Source organism: Balaenoptera musculus, chromosome 9 (assembly GCF_009873245.2).
Source record: "Balaenoptera musculus isolate JJ_BM4_2016_0621 chromosome 9, mBalMus1.pri.v3, whole genome shotgun sequence".
In the NCBI taxonomy this organism is placed as follows: Eukaryota; Metazoa; Chordata; class Mammalia; order Artiodactyla; family Balaenopteridae; genus Balaenoptera; species Balaenoptera musculus.
Genome location: NC_045793.1, coordinates 6,464,183 through 6,485,200, shown reverse-complemented (window position 1 = coordinate 6,485,200; position 21,018 = coordinate 6,464,183). Strand labels below are relative to the sequence as shown.

Below are 21,018 nucleotides of genomic sequence, written 5' to 3'. Positions count from 1 at the left end.
AATTAAAAAGGAATTCCTTTTAAAAAAAAAAAAGTTAGCAATGGGGAAGCTGTGAGCTGTGACCTCTGGCCCACTAACCACGGACACTGGCGCCATCCTTACCTGTCACGCGGCCCCTCCCCAAGACTGGATAATCTGTCCCCTACAACACGGTCATCCCCAAGGCCATCATTTCTGCCCCTTTAAGGGAGGCAGGGAGCCCAGAACTTCAAGGACACAATCTTTGCCCAAGTGTTATCTGTAACTCTCACCAATCATTAACACCAAGAGGGGAGGAACCACACCTGAGAAATCAAGGTCATGTACAGGAGGGACCAGCAGCCAGACAGAGACTGCGGTGAGCTGGGAAAACAGAGCAGGAAGCAAGGCAGCAGAGCCCAAATTCCAAAATTCCAAAATTCCAAACCTCACTGCCCTCGACCTACGTGAACAACCATAGCTTCACCGGGCATTTCTGCTGGGTCCATTCTTTTCTCTTTCCTTGGGGGTGGTTCTTAAAGACGTTTTTCTCCACGGTCTCCATGGCATTCCCTCAAGTCCCCCTCTTCGTCCCACTTTTCCACAGACGGGCACAAGGGGCTCATGGCTCTAACCACCTCCTCCCAGACACCCCACCTCTGCCTTCCTCGGCACAGTAGCAGATTCTGCCCAGGACTCACACCCCAGCCGGAGTCCCAGGAATACACCACCCATCTCAGCTCTACAGCTCTGCTCCTACCTGCCCCTCCTCCTCGGTCCCTCGCACATCCCAAGACAACACTCACCTCAGCTTTGTGGAGCCCTCAGGGTGGAGCAGCCCAGAGTGCTCACCTGCCCTGAGCCATACATCTGCTAGGGCAGGGGGTAGGGGGGGATGTGAAGAGGGTGTGCTGGGTTGGATAGTGTCCCCTCAAATTCTTGTCCTTCCTGGAACCTCAGAATGCGCCCTTATTTAGAAATAAGGTCATTGCAGATTTAATTAGATAAAATGAAATTATACTGGAGTAGGGTGGGCTCTTAATCCAATGACTAAGTATCCCTGTAAGAAGAGGAGAGACATACACACGGGGGTGGGGGGGGTGGAGAATGTCCACGGGGGCAGGGACTAGAGAGATGCGTCTACAAGCCAAGGAACCCAGGGACACCAAGGATTGCAGGCAACACCTGAAGCTGGAAGAGGCAAGCAAGGGCCCTCCCCTAGAGGTTTCAGAGGGAGAGTGGCCCTGCCAGCACCTTGATTTCAGCCTTCCAGCCTCCAGAACTGTGAAAGAATAAACTTCTGTTGCTTTAAACCACACAGTGTGTGGCACTTTGTTACAGCAGCCCTGGGTGTCTAACACAGGGGAATCTAAACAGAGCCCCAGGCCTTGAGAAGCTGGCAGTCCTGAGGGCCAGCTCCTTCTGAATCCTGCAGGAATCCCAGTCGGGCACAACTCCTGCGGCACTTAGTCTGTGCTACCCTGTAATATTTTTATCTTTCTGTGAACATTTTTTGTACTCCTTCAAATAAAAAAGTGAAATGTGCACTTGTACGCCCTCCGTCCCCGCCTGCACAAAAGTAAGTGGTGGCCTCACCATCCTTCATCCTCCAGGAGTGAGCCCTGCAGTGGTACCTGCTCCCGAGGCTGTTTCTACCCTGCGATGCAACTACCTTGTGCCCACGTCCTGGGGATGGCGCTCCAGAATGACTGTATCATCGCATCCCGTCCCTCAAGCATATTTCCCTACATCTCTGCCAACACTTGGCGTCATCCAGCTTTCTCATTTCTGCCAGAAATGGGTATAAAATTATATCTCATTGTTGAAGAATTTGCACTATTCTAACAACCACTACATTTGGGCACCTTTTCACGTTCCCTTGAGCCCCTTAGGTTTCCCCTTCTGTAAGTTACCTTGAGATTCTTCACTCATGTTTCCATTGGGATGACTTCCTCTTTCTGGCTGATTTTTTAGGAGTTTTGTGTGTGTTTCTAGATATTAGTCCCTCTCGATATTTTTTTTAAAACTGCTTTCTTGAGATATCATTCACTTACTACACAATTCACCCATAAGGTAAATAATTTGATGGATTTTAGTATACTCACAGATATATACAACCCTCACCACAGTCAATTTTAGAACATTTTCATCAGTTCAAAAAGAAACCCCACATCCATTTGGTATCAGCACCTACACAACCTCCCCTCCTCAGCCTGAAGCAACCACTAATCTACTTTCTGTCTCTACAGATTTGCCTATTCTGGATTCTTAATTTAAATGGAATAATATAATAGGTGGTCTTTCTTAACTGGCTTCTTTCATTTCACATGTTTTTAAGATTCATTCATACTGTAGCATGTATCAGTACTTCATTTCTTTTTAATGCCAAATAGCATTCCGTTGTGTGGATATATCACATTTTGTTCATCCATTCATCAGTTGATGGACATTGGGCTGTTTCCACCTTTTGGCTATTATGAATAATGCTGCTATGAACATCCATATACAAGTTTCTGTGTGGGCATATGTTTTCATTTCTCATTCACCTAGCAGTGGAATTTCTGGACGTATGGTAACTCTATGTTTAATCATTTGAGGAACTGCCAGCCTGTTTTCCAAAGTGGCTGCACCATCTACATTCCCGTGAACTCTGTATAGGGTTCTGATTTCTCCACATCCTCACCAACACTTGTTATCTGACTTTCTGATTTCTGAAATTGCAAACAAGTATCAGGTTGATTAACCATTTTCTCCTTCCTTCATCTAGCTGTCAGTGAATACTGAAATGACTTGCAATGCAAGAAGCAGGGAGATAATGATGAGAAAGACAAAAGGCATGTAATGATAACAGAATCAGCCATCAAGAGTCGGTGAGCAAGGGGCAAAATGACCTCTTGGTCCTCCCAAGCCACACAGTGTTCCTGACTATTCTTTCCCTTTGACCAAGAGCATCCTCCCTGCCCGTTTTTGCCCCTCGCCATCTAACCAAGCCACTCTAGTACTATTTCCCCTCCTGGCACAGGTACCTGCCCCACCCCACCCGCACTTCCCTTTCCCTTTTCCCTTCTCTGGGCCGCAGCCTCAGCCATCCTGATAGACTTTCTTCCCAGCCAACTCCTCCCTCCTTCCTGAATCCTGCCAGGGTCTCAGAGATGGCTAATATGACTTCTTCTGGAGTCTCAACTCAGTGGCTTCTCTCTCCCAAACTATTCTGTCTCTGATTCTCCATTTACACATGGGTTAAATTCTCTGTTTTTGGTTTTGGTGTCAGTCTCTACCAGCTTCTGCCTTTGTCCGTATATCTGCTTCAGGTGAGACTACTTGCTGGTAAATTTCTCCTTGTCCTTATCTCCGGCCTCTGAAACTCACCACCTACTTTAACGGACCTTGGCACAGCACAGATCATAACAGAGAAAACACAGACAACTATTGTGAAAGGTGTCCCTGCAGCAGGAGGAAGATAGGGAAGCAGATCTAGGGCACAGGTGTTGTTGGGGAAAACAGAAGTGAACCCAGCTGCTAAAGTGGTGAAGGACTGGGCAGTTTCCCAGCTTGGGTGCTTGGGGTAACAGGTGCCTTTTGGGCTGCAGCAGCCAGAGCCCCACACAATTCCTTGTGCCACTCCCCTTGCCCATTGTGGAGCCTCCTGAGCTGTGGTCACAACCTTGGTCAGCACATGCCTCACACTGTCCCTCCCTCCAGGGCGGGACCAATAGAGCCATAAAGCTCAAGGAGTCAGAGACAAAGTCTGGCAACAGAGGCGAGCCCAGAGCAGAGCACACAGGTATGTACTGATGGGATATTTGGGGAGAGTCAAGCAGGGGTTGACTGGGAAGGAGGGAAGCAAGGGAAGATGGACATGGAGTGAGGGGTCAAGAGAAACAGAGACACAAGACGGAGGGGCAACAGCCCAGAAGGTGTCACTCCAGGGCACAAGCTGCCCGGGGGCAAGATGGGAAATGTGCAGTGAGGAGGTGGCCACTGTTCTTCGGGTGCCAGAGATGAGCAGCGGGGAGGAGAGGGTGTGTTTCACATCTCCCAGCATGGAGGTCTCACTGGCCACTAAGTTCTCCCTTCTCCCATGGCTTCATTGCCATTGTCCACCTCATCCACTGCCCATTTGGACTTTGGACAAGAGGATGGTACTGGGAGAGGGAAAGGTTAAAGGAATAGCCAAGTTCGGGTTAAAGGACCGCAGGTCTCTTCCTCATCTCCCTCCTTAGCAGAGCAGAAAGCAATTTGGGGATAAGAAGTGCTGATGAAAATTCAGTTAACTACCAAGTTAAGAAAATAAAATTCAGTTACCTACCAAGTTAAGAAAAAAAAAGCAATTTGGGGATAAGAAGTGTTGATGAAAATTCAGTTAACTACCAAGTTAAGAAGAAAAAAGGAGAATTTCATTCAAGTCAAACTGAGGATTAGAACTCAGGGAGCAGATTCTCAGAAAGCTCTGAGAGCTGTTCTGCCAGTTAGAAGTTGAAGGCACAGTCATATACATTTTCAAGACAAAAGGGTCATACATCAAAATGACATATTGATATTTTACATAAAGTTCACCAAGGATGCATAGTCCAGGTATGCACATATAGAGCAGGCAGCAAGTCACTATGACCCCCTGCAGAGCTGGGAAAGAACACTATTCTCTTCAGCGGTGACATTGCTAGCATCAGAAGAAAGGGAAAACATTGATCTTTACGGTCCAGCAGGCACTCCCATCTTTGAGGAGCTCTGGTTAATGTGTAATGCAGATGCACATTGCATATTAAGGAGGAAAGGAGGGAGGCCCAAACAAACACAGAGAGAAAATTCTATGTTTAATTTTTTCTTGTCCTACCTTAAAATGTAAATTTTATTTCATTATTTCCCCCCTTTGATCATTAATCTTTCAATAGAAAGCATTAGGTGATCAAATATTTGGTCCCCTAATGCCAGGGTGGTTGCTTATCTGCTCTGGATCCACCATGTCCCCCAATGCCCTGTCTTAACAGCCCAGTTCTTTCTTTCCTTTAAGGGGATTAGGCTAGTAGAATGCTTGGCATGGACTGATAGTCAACTCTAGGTTGTCCAATAAGACTTATGCCAATTTTACTCTGTATGTGAATTGTGCATGCCCACTATTTTATATAGAGCTATAGATATGATCAGTAGTTTCAAGTCATTTAGACATCAGTATTCTAGGTGGAGTTTTGAATATACATCGAGAGGCACAAGAGATTATTACTCTATAAATGATATAGAACACAATCAATATGGCAAACAACAATAACAAAGTCAGAAGCAGAGATTTAAGCTATGAATCCCCAGAACTGAACCATTTATTCAAGATTTCATTTAGACTAGAAAGGGAATTCCCCAGTGCAGAAATCTGATTTCTTATGTGAGTCATTAGATGGTTATATTAGAGGACTCATCTGGTATCAAAGCACAACATTGTCTGGATTATAGCATAAGTTTTCCCCTGCAAAGCAGTTTTAAAAATCAAGTGCCATTTGATTTTTCAGCATCACTTTCTCATCATAGAAACTTCAGAACTGAGTAAACTAATTGAATGTAGTAAACCAATATGGAGGTATATGCCAATGGGGAGACTTTTTATAGATTATAGAAACATCTGAAAAGTCAGTGACAAAAATTATGTGGGGTTATCTCGGCCTTGTGTTGACTTAGGAATTGGATGACAAATCCAACAGCAGCTAAATTGCCCCTAGTAACTATATTTTGTGACAGTGGTACTAAAGAGTTTTCTTCCTATCCTAAACTTTGGGGCAAAAACGTAGCTAGAATTAAAACAATAACTTCTAATTTTGATAGAGAGACAGACTTTTGGTAAACAGTACAATTGAACTGGTGGGATGGGTCTTACAGGCCTGGTTTCGACTCTCGGATCAGTTGTTTGCTACTGTTGTCATCTTCTTCTCATCCTAGCTTGGTGATGCTTGCCTTAGTTGAAGCCAGGTGCCAGAAACAGGGATCAAAGTCCATTCAAGTGGAGGGGTCTTTTTAAGATGGGAGGTGTGATTCCATGAATTAGTGTCTTTCGGTTTGGTTGTGCATGGATTAGTTAATAATATTGATACTTGATAAGGTTCTTTCCATCATGGCTGCAAAGAATCTTTTATCTGATGTCCTTTCCAATAAATAAAATCTCTAGGTTGTAATCCATGATCTTTTTCATCTCCTGGGAGCTTGCTGTAAAAGTAGTTACCAATTTTTTTAATTGTCTCAATAAGTCCCTGTCAATGATATAATATATTTCCTCTGCACCACTATGGGTGAAATTTTCCAAAATATTGTTTTCCCCATAAAAACCTTTTTTCAGACGCCCAACGGGTTAAAGAATGTACATGTTGGAGCAATAGCCATTGGGCTTCAATAGACACTATAAGTTTCATTTTGTTTTATCAGGTCTAAACCATATTTGTGTGGAGGGGTCAAAATTCCCCCTTTTTGTTGCCATATCTGTTTCTCTCCTTTAGTGGTGATTTCTTGAGCCTGTAGAAAGAAATCTTTTATTGAGTTAGCAGGGTTAATGGCCAGCAGTGGACATTCTGGAGGCTGGACAGGACGAATATTTAAAGCTGCCCATTTGGCTGCAGCATCAGCAAGCTGATTTCCTTTAGTTTCTGCTGTGTCAGATTTGGAATGCCGTGTTGTTTTAATAATTGCTAACTGTTTGGGCAGTTGTATAATGATTAATAACTCTTCAACCTGTTTTCTATTTTTTTATAAGTTGTCCTGAAGAGGTTTAAAACCTCACTGTTTTCATAGCATTCCAAAGTTGTATGCCACTCCAAAAGCATAGCAACTGTCAGTATAAATATTTGTTACCTGGGCTTAGCTAGTTGACAAGCTAGAGATAAGGCAATTAATTTGGCTTGTTGTGCTGACTTTGTTTCTGGTAAAAAAAAGTTTTCAATTATGTCCATTGTGGACGTTATTGCATACCTGGCTCGGTAATGTCCCGTTCATCCCATAAGTAGGACCCATCTATAAATTAAATTAGGTCAGCTTTATCAATAGCAGCTTCTTATAAGTCATTCCGGGGAGCAAGAAGATAATCTGTTAACAAGATACGGTCATGGTTGTTTTCTTCCTGTGCTTCTGGAAGCAAAGTTGCAAGGTTAATGCTATTACATCAAACCAAGGTAGTATTAGGAGCAGAAAGCAACAACTTCATAAGAAGTTAGCTGGCTTACAGAATTGTGCTGAGTGTGGTGAGAGTTTAAAAGAGACTCAGCTGAGTGTATGACATAAATAGTTAAAGGAGACCCTATTACTATTTCTTCAGTAGCCTTACGAAAGAGCTGTTTCCGAAATAACCCTCATACCAGGTGGAAGTCCTTTTGCTACCGAGTTTAACTTAGTTTTGGAGCATAAAGCAAGTCATCTACAGGCATTTTTGTAAAAGCATCAGGTTAAGACAATAACTGTCTATAAATGACAAAAGACTTAAAAAGCATGGCTAGAGACCTGATTACAATGCAGTTGTCAAGGACACTTGGCTATTTCTGTGACATACAACATTTTAGGATAATAACTAGAATTATGACATAACATACCAGGACATTTCAAATTTTAGGAACTTCATATAATTTCTAGAACTTTTATATTAATAATATTTACTTATAAAATATAGCATAAGAAGATTTATTATTACTCATTTGACAATGTTTCTCATCTAATTTAATACACCATATAAGCCTAATTATTTTAATATATCTCTCTGAGATGTTCAGGGGCCCTCTGAAGCATCCTGAAGTTAGCTAGACGTCAAAAGAACTTCATTTAGAATTGGCTTTGAGAAAAGTTTGTCAAAGATATCAAAAGGTTTTAAGTGTTTGGTCAAGTAGGATCATAAGTAACTGTGAAACAATACTTATTCACATAACCAAAATGACAATAAAAGATTTCAAAGGCAAGGGCAGAAAGTTACTGGTAAAGAAACATTACAGTCTGTTAACAAAAGCAGACCAATATTTCAAAAAAAAACCTTATTTCCTCACAGCAGAGAAAAAAACAAGTTCTAGTTTTACATCATTTCACCTTTAATATTAAAATTCATTAAATTAAATTAAATCTAATCTTAGTCTTGACCATGCATAAAACTCTTTTCTCAAGATTCCCTTTTTAAGATACCCTTTTTCAAATTAATTTCTAGAAATAAATGCCATTTCATAGTACAATCTTTCAATAAAGCACAAAATATATTTATTATTAGTTTCAAGCATATTTAGTCTCTCTGTAATAAGAGGTCAAGAGTAGGTAAACATAGACTTCTTTAGCAATGAATGTTTCAGTATTTATCTTATTAAAAATGATCTAGACATGCAATGAATTTCCATCATTTAATTTAATTTAGCAGAACTTTGAAGTTTCAGGTTGCCAAAAATCTGGAGAATTTGTTCTTAGGTAGACACACCATAAAACATATTATTCTTAGAGAGTTCACCCAAAAGCTCTTATCCCATTCATCTCTCTTTTTTTACTTATGAAATTATCATCATACCATTAATTATCTCGCTACAAATTTTGTAACATAGATAATATGAGCTTACTGATTTCAAGTAAACCTAGGTACAATAAAAGTATTATACTTAAAGTTGATGACTCTAAAGACACGTCTGTATTAACTAAACCATCAGTTTAAACTCGTTTTTACTCATTAAAAATTAATCCTAGATCACGTGATCCTTCAAAAAAAATTGGGCTAGTTTAAGTTACATTGAGAAATATTTGAATTGTAAGCACTTACTTTTGAGTCAAATAGAGCTCTTTTACAAATTAATTTTGATAACACCTTCTGGAGGTAGGGCCATATCATATTTATAACATACATACAGACATACATATATCCAGACAGGCACAGACAGAGATATCATAATTTTCCTGCTTTAAAAACATCTTTCCCTTTTTTTTCTTCCTTTCAGTTTTAAGTTCTACTAATTGAGCTAAGGCTGTAGTCTCAAGTGATCTGAGCTGTGTTTATATTTCAAGGACACAGTAAGAGTTATAACTTCAAGCATTCTTCTAGGAATATTTTTATTCTCTCGGGGTCAGAATTTTGAAAAGGTGTTTTATCAAGGTGGCTTTCTCTAGAATGTCAAAAAAGTTCCATCCTGGCCATTTAAGAGTTAAGATAAGTGCTTGCAAACATTGGCTTTGTTCCATTTGTACACAAAGCCAGCCAGAGTTCCCGTGAGTGGCTGCCGGTCTGGGAGCTGTTTGGCCTTTGAGGCACGGGTTTCTCGTTATTTGGTAGACTAATTCAGATATGGTCTGAACAACTTTCTGAGGGCAGTGTGACGGATGGAATGGGTGCCGCTTCTGAGTCCAGCTCCCCAAGGAGTTACCCCTGGGTCAGTTTGACTCTCTTAGTTGTCTTGGTTCCTCCCTCTGACGGTCTAAACCTGCCGTGGGTGATTGGGGCACTAGGTGATTAGCCCTTGTTACGTCTCCCCAGCAAGCAGAATTTATTTAATGACTGTAGTGGGACCCTCTGTGGGATCACTACACGTCACGAGGATTGATCCCCAGACACTTCCTCTAGGTTCTCAGTGGCCTGAGAACACCTTGTGGCCAGAAGGAGCAGGTGTTCCTTTTTCTTTGGAGCCGGGCGGGCTTAGTCTTCATTTCACTAGCAAACAGTTTGTTCAGACCACATGTACATAATCTTTCCAATTTAAGCCAAATTTTAAAAAAGGACAGCCAACCAGTTCACTCCAAAGTTCCCCCTAGGTCCCTGGCTAGCAAATGTACTGGTACTCCCTTAGGATCCAAGTCCCAAGAAAAACAGCTCCAGTAAAGTTCAAGACGTCATTTAAAGCAATGATGTCCAGATATCGGGAGAACTCACCAAAGCACCTGAAGAGTACCAAGAAGCTCAAAGCGCCTGTGCTGGTACCAAGCTCCAGTTCAGGGTAGACTCCAGTTGTCCTCTGGTGGGTGTCTCTGATGTCCTGCCAACTACACCAAGAAAATTCAATTAACTATCAAGTTAAGAAGAAAAAAAGGGAATTTTATTTGAGCCAAACTGAGGATTATAACCTGGGAAGCAGATTCTCAAAAAGCTCTGAGAACTGCTCCACCTGTTAGAAGTTGAAGGCAATGTCACATACATTTTCAAGACAAAAGGATCTTTCATCAAAATGACATACTGATATTTTATATAAAGTTCACCAAGGATGCATAGTCCAGGTAAGCACATATAGAGCAGGAAGCAAGTCACCACGACCTCCTACAGAGCTGGGAAAGAACACTATTCTTCTAAGAAGTTACATTGCTAGCATCAGAGGAGAGAAAAAAAAATTATTCTTTATGGTCCTGCAGGCATTCCCATCTTTGTGGGGCTCTGGTTAATGTGTAATGCAGATGCACATTGCACATTAGGGAGGGAGGCCCAAATGAACACAGAGAGAGAATTTTATGTTTAATTTTTTCTTGTCCTGCCTTAAAATATAAATTTTATTTCATCAGAGATTATAAAAAAATGGCGGACTTGGACACTAAAAGACATGGAGGGACTTAAATGCATATTACTGAGTCAAAGAGGCTAGTCTGAAAAGACTGCATCCTGTACGATCCTGACGGCATGACGTTCTGCAAAAGGCAAAACTATGGAGACAGTGAAAAGATCAGTGGTTGCCAGGATTTGCAGGAGAAGGAGGAGGAGAAGGATGAATAGTTGGAGTAGAGAGGACTTTGAGGGCAGTGAAACTGCTCTGTATGGGACTATAATGGTGGATGCTTGTCATTACACATTTGTCAAAACCCATAGAATGTACAACACCAAGAGTGAACCCTAATGTAAGCTATGGACTTTGGGTGATAATGATGTGTCATTGTAGGTTCACAGTGGTACACTGTAACAAACGTATCACTCAGGTGGGGGAAGTTGATAGTGGCAAACCTACCTGGGGGGCGGGGAGGAGCTACATGGGATCTCTGTACATTTCTCTCAATTTTGCGGTGAACCTAGAACTTCTCTCAAAGTAAAGTCTAGTTTAAAAAAAAAAAAAAAAAAAAGAGGCTCGACCCAAATTTAATAGTAGAACAAGAGCTCACCACATACCTTTCTGCTGGCTCTGGATTCACCTAGCAGCCCCTCCAGCGCCCGCAGCCCTTCAGACTGGAGAGAAGATCATGTGAGTCCCTGGTCCTTCCCACCAGCGCAGGGTGGGTGGGGAGGGGTGGGCGGGGCGGGTAGGGAACAAGATGAGGAACCAGAGGGGAGGGGATTGTACTGTCGGCTCTGGGGGATGGGCCATGAGACCCTAACCACAGCCTCCCCTCGAAATGGAAGGGGAAAGAGCATCTCCCTGAATTGCCCCCTGGGATGACGGCACCCTGAGGTGCCCTCCTTGTGGCCTTGGCCTTGGATGGCCAAGTGGTCACAACCGGAGGGCCCCACTGGAGGGGCTAAGGAAGCCTGGGCACGGCCAGCCAGCCCGTTCTCCACATCACCTGGGCAGGCGCAGGTCTATAGCCTAACCAGTCAAATCTCTCTACGCGGCTCGGAAGTTTAAATATTCTGGCATCAGAGAGTATATCCTCATGGTTAACTTTAAAAAGAAGAGTAGCTCGCATTTCTTGAGTGCTTCCCAGGAGGCAGGCTTTGTTCTAAACACTTTGTCCTTATGGTCCAACTGATTTTTCCGTTTATTTCCATTTCACCGTTGGGTGGATGGAGGCCCAGAGAGTTTAAGCAAGGAGCCCAAGGTCACACAGCTGTTCCCAATGGTGAGATGTACTAGCACTCGAAATCTGGCAGCCTAGCTCCAGAGCCAAATCTTTGAACTTCTACACTAAATTTCAGATTTTATCTACATAAAAAACATCGTGTTGTATCAAAAATGCAGTTTTGCCATCAGTACCCACGGCACAATAAGCATTTTGTGGCATTTGAGGGGGCACTGTGAATCTCCGAGTGACCTAAAGCTGGAGAGATAAGAGCTGCCCCGCAGAGGTAACGCACAGAGAAGGGGAAAAGGAGTTTGCACAAGTAAGAAAATCCACGGGACTACAAGAGGTTTACGGACCAGGGAGGAGGGCGCAGAATTAAAATCGATGGACAGCAGAGACCAGAGCAGCATTGGGAGCTGCGTGGGTCCCCTGCTGCCACCGAGGGCTGCCTCGAGCTGGGCAGGGACGAGCCAGGAAGTGAGTCTGGGGGAAAAACACAAGGCCAAGGGACATCGTAGTCCAAGACCCGACCTGGTGGAAACCCATTTCCTCCCATGAAACTAAGTTCATCTACTCCACTGCATTCCAGACCATGGGGCGGAAGACCCTGGCCCTCGGCTGGGCGAGTGCTGCCATCCTGGTGCTGCAGACGTTGGCCGCGGCAGAGGGCTCCCCACGGACCCCCGGCAACAAGGGCAGGGTGTTTGCGGACCTGAGCGCCCAAGAGCTGAAGACCGTGCACAGCTTCCTTTGGTCCCAGAAGGAGCTGAGGCTGCAGCCATCCAGCACATTGACCATGGCCAAGAACTCCGTGTTCCTCATTGAGATGTTGCTGCCCAAGAAGCAACACGTGCTGAAATTTCTGCATAAAGGCCACCAGCTTCCCGTTCGGGAAGCGCGCGCTGTCATCTTCTTCGGAGCCCAGGAGCATCCCAACATCACCGAGTTTGCTGTGGGACCACTGCCCAGGCCCCATTACATGCGACACCTGCCCCACAAGCCCGGGCACCAGGCCTCCTGGGCCTCCAGGCCCATCTCCAAGGCAGAGTATACCCTCCTGGGCCACACCCTGGAGGAGGCCAGCAAGCCCCTGCAGCAGTTTTTCCGTCGCACGACGGGCTTCACGTTCGGACACTGCCACGAGCGCTGCCTGACGTTCACAGACGTGGCGCCCCGTGGCTTGGCCTCCGGCCAGCGCCGCTCTTGGTTCATCTTGCAGCGCCATATGAAAGGCTACTTCTTGCACCCCACTGGGCTGGAGCTCCTGGTGGATCACGCAAGCACGAACCCCCAAGACTGGACGGTGGAGCAGGTCTGGTACAACGGGAAGTTCTACCACAGCCCCGCCGAGCTGGCTCAGAAGTATGACGACGGAGAGGTGGACGCGGTGGTCCTGGAAGACCCGCTCGCCAAGGACAAGGATGGAGCGAGCCTACCAGAGGCCGCCCTCTTCTCCTTCTACCAGCCACGTGGGGACTTCGCCATCACCATGAACGGCCCCCGCCTGGTGCAGCCCGAGGGCCCCCGCTACAGCCTGGAGGGCAACACCGTGCTCTACGGGGGCTGGAGCTTCACCTTCCGGCTGCGCTCGTCCTCGGGGCTGCAGGTCCTGGACGTGCACTTCGGAGGTGAGCGTATAGCCTACGAGGTGAGCGTGCAGGAGGCCGTGGCGCTGTACGGAGGACACACACCCGCAGGCATGCAGACCAAGTACATGGACGTCGGCTGGGGCTTGGGCAGCGTCACTCATGAGCTGGCCCCTGGCGTCGACTGCCCGGAGACGGCCACCTTCCTGGATGCCCTCCACTACTATGACGCCGACGGTCCTGTCCTCTACCCCCGAGCCCTCTGTCTCTTCGAGATGCCCACGGGGGTGCCCATCCGGAGGCACTTTAACTCCAACTTCAGCGACGGCTTCAACTTCTATGCGGGCCTCAAGGGCCAGGTGCTGGTGCTGAGGACCACTTCGACGGTCTACAATTATGACTATATCTGGGACTTCATCTTCTACCCCAATGGGGTGATGGAGGCCAAGATGCACGCCACCGGCTATGTCCACGCCACCTTCTACACCCCCGAGGGGCTGCACCATGGGACCCGCCTGCACACACACCTGATCGGCAACATGCACACCCACCTAGTGCATTACCGCGTTGACCTGGACGTGGCAGGTAGGACTCAGGCTCGGAACCACCCTCCGGGCCGAATGTCCGCATCCGAGCAATAACTTACACTCGTGGGAGATGGTGCTTAGACTTCCCCTGGAAGCGCCATACCAGGAGAGTTTCCCCAGCCTGCATGGGTGGAACCTGCAGTGCTAGAAATCTGTGTGCCCTGCAAAACGGTGACCGTGAATAGTGCCAGCTGTTCCCCTGGTGCTGCATTGACCCCCTAGGGGGACAGACCGGATAGAAAGGTGTGCACAGGGTGGGGGAGGTGATAATGCCCAGGAGTGTGAGAAATGTCGCTGCCCGGTGCTTTGAGTGGATGCGGTGACGTCGGGAATACTCCTTGTGTCTCTTGAGTTAGTGGTGTCACCTTAAAAGATGACATGGGCGTAATGACAGGATTTGGCCTGACATCAAATCACATGTTAGAAGTGCCCCGCATGACCAGGTGGGCAGATTCTTCTCACTCCGCCCCTTTCGCCCCTGGGCCCAGAGGGCACTGACATAGTCTCTTCCCCTGGGGAAAGGCCAGCTGCCCTTTGCTGGGGCCAAGGCCTCAGCAAACAGACACAGAGCTCTGCTCTCGAGAGGAACTGTCCAGGGTCACAGTGGAATCACTGCAGCTGCCGTGCCCGACTCTGAGCCGTCTCCTAGTTCCTCGGTCCCTTCCCTCCACCGCCGTCTGGCTCAGTGCACGCCCCTGACATCCTCTTCATCCCCACGGCTTGTTGTTGGGTGTGGTTGGGAAGGAGGGCCCAGGGCAGAATGCGGAGGCTTTAGTGCAGGGAGCTCGATTCTCCTCCTTCCCTGCACACACTCAGGCACCAAGAATAGCTTCCAGACCCTGCAGATGAAGCTGGAAAACACCACCAACCCCTGGAGCCCGAGACACCGCCTGGTCCAGCCGGCTCTCCAGGAGACGAGGTACTCCCGCGAGCGCCAGGCGGCCTTCAGCTTCAGGCAGACTCTGCCCAAGTACCTGCTGTTTACCAGCCCCCAGGAGAACCCCTGGGGCCACAAGCGCAGCTACCGACTGCAGATCCACTCCATGGCTGACCAAGTGCTGCCCCCGGGCTGGCAGGAGGAGCGGGCTGTCACCTGGGCCAGGTGAGGGAGGCCCGGGAGGCCGGGAGGCCTGGAGGCTCCTCTCGGTGTCCCTGTGTTTCCCTGTGTCCGCGTGTGTCTGTGTTTCTGTCCAAGAGATCCTGAGTCTAGGCTGTGGTGTACCTGGGCGTGTGTGTGCGTGTGTGTGCGTGTGTGCACATGTGTACGTTCTTGGTCACGTGGCTGTGTGTTTTGGGAGGGGAGTACAGAGCCCCTGCGGAGCCCTAGAGCCTCTGTTGACAGTGCGTGTGGCTGACTTCCAGGGGATGATCCCGCGTCTGAGGGAAGGCAGTAACCTTCCCCCGTCATTGACCCTGAAGGTGCTCCCTGGGAGGGGCTGGAGGCTACCTTCTCCTCTGCCCGGACAGGTATCCCCTGGCAGTGACCAGATACCGGGAGTCTGAGCTACGCAGCAGCAGTATCTACAACCAGAACGACCCCTGGGACCCACCTGTGGTCTTTGAGGAGTTTCTGCGCAACAATGAGAACATTGAAGGCGAGGTACCAGCGCTGCCCCTCTCCCGGCCCCACCCTGAGACCAGATCCCCGCCCAGTCCCAAGGTCTGTGCCCGGTCCCAGGATGGGGAGGGCCGGCTTGCTGCTTGGAGAGCGAGCTCGGTGGTCGCTGGATTCGCCCCTCCCTTAAACGTGGGGCTTAGGGGGGTCGCCCACCCCTTCCCCTCTGAGCCGCCTCAGCGCCGCCCACCCCGCTCTCCTGCAGGACCTGGTGGCCTGGGTCACAGTGGGCTTCCTGCACATCCCCCACGCAGAGGACGTCCCCAACACGGCCACGCCCGGGAACTCCGTGGGCTTCCTGCTCCAGCCCTTCAACTTCTTCCCAGAGGACCCGTCCCTGGCGTCCAGAGACCTCGTGGTCGTGTGGCCTCTGGAAAATGGCTCCACCTACGTGCAGCACTGGATCCCTGAGGAGGAGGGAGGCTGCTTGATGCCTCCCCCTTTCAGCTACAACGGAACCTACAGGCCTGTGTGAAGGCCCCCCCCCCCCACCAACTCCCACCTGAAGCCCGAGTGCCCCCCCCAACCCCAGGCACAGACAGTAAACCCCCTCAGGGCTCAGCTCCTATGCTGCTTCCTGCAGAAGGCATAGCAGATGAGGCCATACACCAGGCCGGGCGTGTGGGACACACACAGATGAGAAACACAAGGCCTTGGCCTCCACCCCACAGAAGACCTCCATCACTAAGGCAAGGACACTCACCGAAATACTAGGTTGACCTATCAGATCAGTTTAGAGAATCTGAGGCTGACAGCTCCCTCTCGGGGGTCTGCGGGGGACCCTTCTGGGTGGCTGATAGGCATGCAAAGTAGTGCAACCACAGGAAGACACTATGGCAAAATCGAGCGGAACTGCAAACACCTTTACCCTCTGACACACTGATCCAACTTCTCAGAGTTATCCTGGAGATCTACCTACAAACACGGGAGAAACAGATGTACACAGTAATTCACTGCAGTACTGTTTGTACTGGCAAAGTCTGGAAACGACCCAAACGTCCTTCTACACGAGAGAGGCTATAGATCTGAATAAGCCATGGAGTGTCCACACAGCGCAATTTTAGGCGATTGGAAAGGAAACCAATGAACAGGGACATGCTCTATACTGATGGGGAAAGATCTTCAGGATATACTAAGTAAGAAAACAGGTATAGAACAATATATAGCTAGCATGCTAATCTTCGTGTAAGAGAGGAATATATGTATTCATAAAAACCCTAGAAAAATACACATGATTCTAATATAAATGGTTACCTATTGTCTTCGTCCATTCAAGCTGCTGTAACAAAACACCGTAGTCTGGGTGGCTTATAAACAGCGAAAGTTTATTGCTCACAGCTCTGGAGGCTGGAAGTCCAGGATCAGGGTACCAGCAAGGTCACGTGAGGGGCTTCTTCTGGGTCAAAGACCTGTGACTTTTCGGTACATCCTCCCATGGCAGAGGGGTGAGGGGTCTTCCGGGGTCTCTTTTATAAGACCATTAATCCATTCATGAGGGCTCCACCTTCATGACTTAAGCACCTCCCAAAGGCCCCACCTCCTAACACCATCCCATTGGACATTAGGGGGGACACAGGCGGCGAAACCACAGCACCTGAAGACACAGGGAGAAACGGGATGGATGAGACAGGGAAGGGAGAAGGAGTGCTCAGTGTGGCTGGGTTTCTTTGTGGGCTTTTTTCTTTTTGAGTGAAGAGAGCCTGAGGGGACCCACAGTGGGGAGGGCAGGGTGGTGGGGAGGGGCGGGGTCTCCTGCCTCCCTCTGGAGGTCGAGGGAGCCTCCAAGTGTCCTGGCCACAGTGCAGTCCCAGGTCGGTGGGTCCCCAGGTGCCATCACCTCCCACCCCAGTGCTATGTTGTTTTTATTTTTTAATCATGGGAACATATTACCTACTCAAAATAATAAAATCTAAGTTTTAAAAGAAAAAGAGAAGGAGGGAGGCAGGAAGGAACCCTTATTGCTGATTAATGGGATAAAGCAGCTGGTCAGGATGGATAGAGTAGACAGACTCAACCCCCCACAAAGATTTCCACATTCTAACCTCCCTGGGACCTCTGAATATGTCACCTTACACGGCAAAAGGAAGGCATTCCGCAGGTGTGATTAACGTAAGGATCCTGAGATGGGAAATTCTCCTGCATTATCCAGGTGGGCTCGATATAATCACAAGGATTTCTCAGTGTAAACCTTCTATATTGTTCTTGGGTTTGGGGTGGGTTTTTTCCTTCTGAGGGTCCTTTCTGGTAAGAGAGAGACAGGGGGTCAGAGAGGAGGGAAGCTGCCACACTGCTGGCCCTGAAGTCGGGGAAGGAGCAACAAGCCAGGGGTGTCAGTGGAAAAGGCAAGGAGATGGATTTTCCCCGAGAGCCTTTATTAGCAACACAGCTCTGCAGACTCTAGACGGTAAGAGAATAAACGTGTTGCTTGAAGCCACTAAGCTTATGGCAGTTTATTTATGGCAGCAATAGGAACTAATACAACAGGTGTGGATTTCCACCCGGAGGACTGTGGATGGAAGGAAACAGAACAAGCGAATCTTCCGCTGCCCCCTCACCACCACCGATGTGTCCCCGTCTCTGCTCGGAGCTCAGTCACCCGAGCAAGCCCAGGACCAGGGTCTGCCGACAGGGAACCAGGGCACACAGGGAGAGGGGGCCAAGTCCTGGCTTTCTGACTGGATGTTAATTATACAGATTCCAACCTTTCCCCCAAGACAGAAGATCGTAATTGGTTTAAGGGGACCCAGATGCGAGCAGGTTACAAACCAGAGGACAAGGGGCTCCTTCACATGTGTGTTGTTGTGTGTGTTGGACTGTTGCATCCCCACCCACACTGGGGGCAGCTTTAAGACCAAAACCCATCCCTCACTTACTTCTGTGTCTCTTCATAGCAGGTCTGATGGTGTTCTGCATTCAGTGGCCCCTCAGTGGTGCTTGTTGAGTGGCTGAGTCACCAACAGCCTAAGAAGCGCAAACTCCAGATTACACCTACTCCTCACGACCTCTTTCCCCCACCCTGTTTTTGTTCCCTGGCCCTAATAATTTTGGCCATTTCCCTGGCTACAGCACCGCCTCCCCACCTAATGAGATGGCAAGAACACCTGAGTGTCACCCCTAAAAAGGCAGCCCCAAGCACCCCGGAGTCTTCACCTCCCACTCGGGCAGACTCCAGATCCCTGGCGGTCCTTGCAGGCAACCACTTTTCAACCTCGTTCCCTTCTCCTCCCTTTTCAGCATTTCTCTCCTTGCTCCTCCTTGCTCTAAGCATGATGCAAACCCCAGAATGTGACTGGCCAGAGATGCAAAGACGAGGAAGGCTCAGACCCCACCGTCAAGATATCCATCCATGGTTATGCTGGGGAGACAGCCCGGAGAGTCAGTAAGTGCAGCCCGCGGGGCACTGTCATGTGATGTAATGAGACATGGGCTTCTCTCCAACGGGCATCTTCTTGTTTTATAAAGACTGGAAGTCTGGTCCGACCCTAGAGCTGCAAATGGCCCCCAAAAGTGTCATCCTAGTGTGACCTTTGTGAACACTTTCGCCAACAGTTCATTGTGTGACCCTGACATTCTCAAGTACACAGCATCCCTGGGCAGATGAATTCTTCTTGAACACCATGTACACACTGGGGTCACTGGCCTCGTTGTCAGGCCCTCCCCAGGTGGGAGAAGGGGGAGCAGCAGGTGTCCCCACCCAAGCCCTCGCCCCAGACCCAAGAGAGTGGGCCCCAGAAGAGGCGTGGCTCCAGAATCCTCATGACCAGCCTGACTGATCCTCTGAAAATACAGGTGGCTCCAAGAAGCCCAAGTCCAGCTAGATGGTATGGCCCACCCAGCCAGCCCAGGGACCAGAACTTCTTGAGGACAGCTTCCCAGCACTCACAGGGCCTTAAGGGGGCACCAACAAGACAAGGTCTCTAAAGTTAGAGGATACCAGTAAGAGCAGAGCCAACCATGAAATCCTGGGGCTCTGAGTTGTTCATCAAGACTGTGCTGGTGGCCTCTGTCTAAACCTCTGGGCTGCCCTGTGGACCAAGCCCTCCGCCGCCATGCCCCTCCACTTTTAGGTGTCCTTAAGTCTTCCCTCTGGACATAAGTGCCCCCCAGAGGCTTACATCCTCAGCTTACATCCAAGCCGGCAGCTTGCCCGGCTGTGGACCGTTATCCACCAGGACCTGAAACATCATTTGTGAGCCCCCAATGAAAATACAGGCCCTGGCTCAAAAATTAACAATTTCAAGATGGCGACAACAGAAAGTTAAACAAAGTGTGGGGCCTTTTGGACTAAAGTCATACGCCCATGAGGCTGGTCCTGCTGCCTGCACCTGTTACTGAGTCCAGGCTCTCTCTGCTCTCCACAGACAGGCCAATAAGTCGAGAGACGAGGTGTTGAGGCAAGGAATACGACTTTATTCGGAAAGCCGGCAGACCGAGAAGATGGTGGGCTAGGGTCCCCAGAAAACCATCATCTTCTTTTCTGCAGCCATTCACAGGTGGGCAGGGTCAGAATGCCTCTCTGTGAGCTGAACAAAGGCACTTTAGTTTAACAGTCAGGCAGGGGGCAGGATTCCCTGTGGCGGGCCATTATGTATGCTTACAGCTATAGACAGTGATTATAATAACAAAAGCAATGAAAAGCAAAGGTTACAGTAAAAGAAACAGATTCAACATGGAGTCAGAATTGGCTCTTCCCTGTCACACACCCACTGCTTGCCTTAGCTGTGTCCCCAAAGTGGCAGACTGCATCCTGGGCTGTAATATAGCAAGTATTAATATAGCAAGTAGTAGCAACGTAGTAATATAGCAAGTAATTCACAACATTCTTTCTGCTCCCAAAAGGAAATAAATATTTATTAATTCAATATACCAGTTGCAGTAAATATATCATTTTAACTAAATGTAAGGTTATGGAAACAGAGCAATTATGCAATTCTAACCCTGTTATCTTGGCAGTAAACTTTTTTAACTAAAAAGATATGATTAACTAAACATTTTTCTCAACTGTAGATTCTCCAAGGACTAATCTTAAACTCTTGGCCAGCTTATAAGCTAGTTCTCAGAGCACGTATATTAATGGTCTCATGAATCTCTCCTCTTAAATTCGTTCTGCTCTCTCAGTTAGGGGGAGATGTTTGGATTTTGTGTGATAATACCACCTGTGTGATAATTGACCTGCTCTTTTGAATTGCATGATTCCCTGTCCTGGGGCCACTTTGAGCTCCACATCCCATAATCTGGAATTTCTAATGGATGAAACCAGGATAAATCTGATAAAAATGAAAACATACCAAGTGTAGATGTTGGATCCAAGGATTTGGCTAGAAAGTTAAAAGGACGCCTACCAGGGAACTCCCCAGTGGTCCAGTAGTTAAGACTCTGCACTTTCATTGCTGAGGTCACAGGTTTGATCCCCGTTCAGGGAACTAAGATCCCACAAGCTGTGCGGTGCAGCCAAAAGAAAAAAAAAAAAAAAGACACCTACCAAACCCACAGGCTTATTTGCTAGGGCATTCAAGGATTGGTTTGCAAAAGTCACAGTATCCCCATCAATGCCTGAGAATTGATTCCGTGTTACAGTTACCCACAGCCACAT

General features: G+C 47.8%; 1 protein-coding gene across 2 annotated transcripts; it reads left to right on the top strand.

Annotated features, from left to right (window-relative positions):
- The first annotated feature begins 3,563 nt into the window (after positions 1–3,563).
- On the top strand, positions 3,564–17,855 carry AOC1 (amine oxidase copper containing 1). Of its 2 annotated transcripts, XM_036863762.1 has the most exons (6): positions 3,564–3,742; positions 11,054–11,099; positions 12,227–13,808; positions 14,627–14,912; positions 15,278–15,410; positions 15,631–17,855. In XM_036863762.1, exons 3-6 carry the CDS (start codon positions 12,230–12,232, stop codon positions 15,898–15,900), a joined length of 2,268 nt encoding a protein of 755 aa, XP_036719657.1. In that variant the 5' UTR covers positions 3,564–3,742; positions 11,054–11,099; positions 12,227–12,229; the 3' UTR covers positions 15,901–17,855. The 2 variants fall into 2 exon arrangements, with proteins under 2 accessions (XP_036719657.1, XP_036719656.1); XM_036863761.1 differs by lacking the exon at positions 11,054–11,099 and having other exon boundaries at positions 3,565–3,742; positions 15,631–16,688.
- Positions 17,856–21,018: the final 3,163 nt, after the last annotated feature.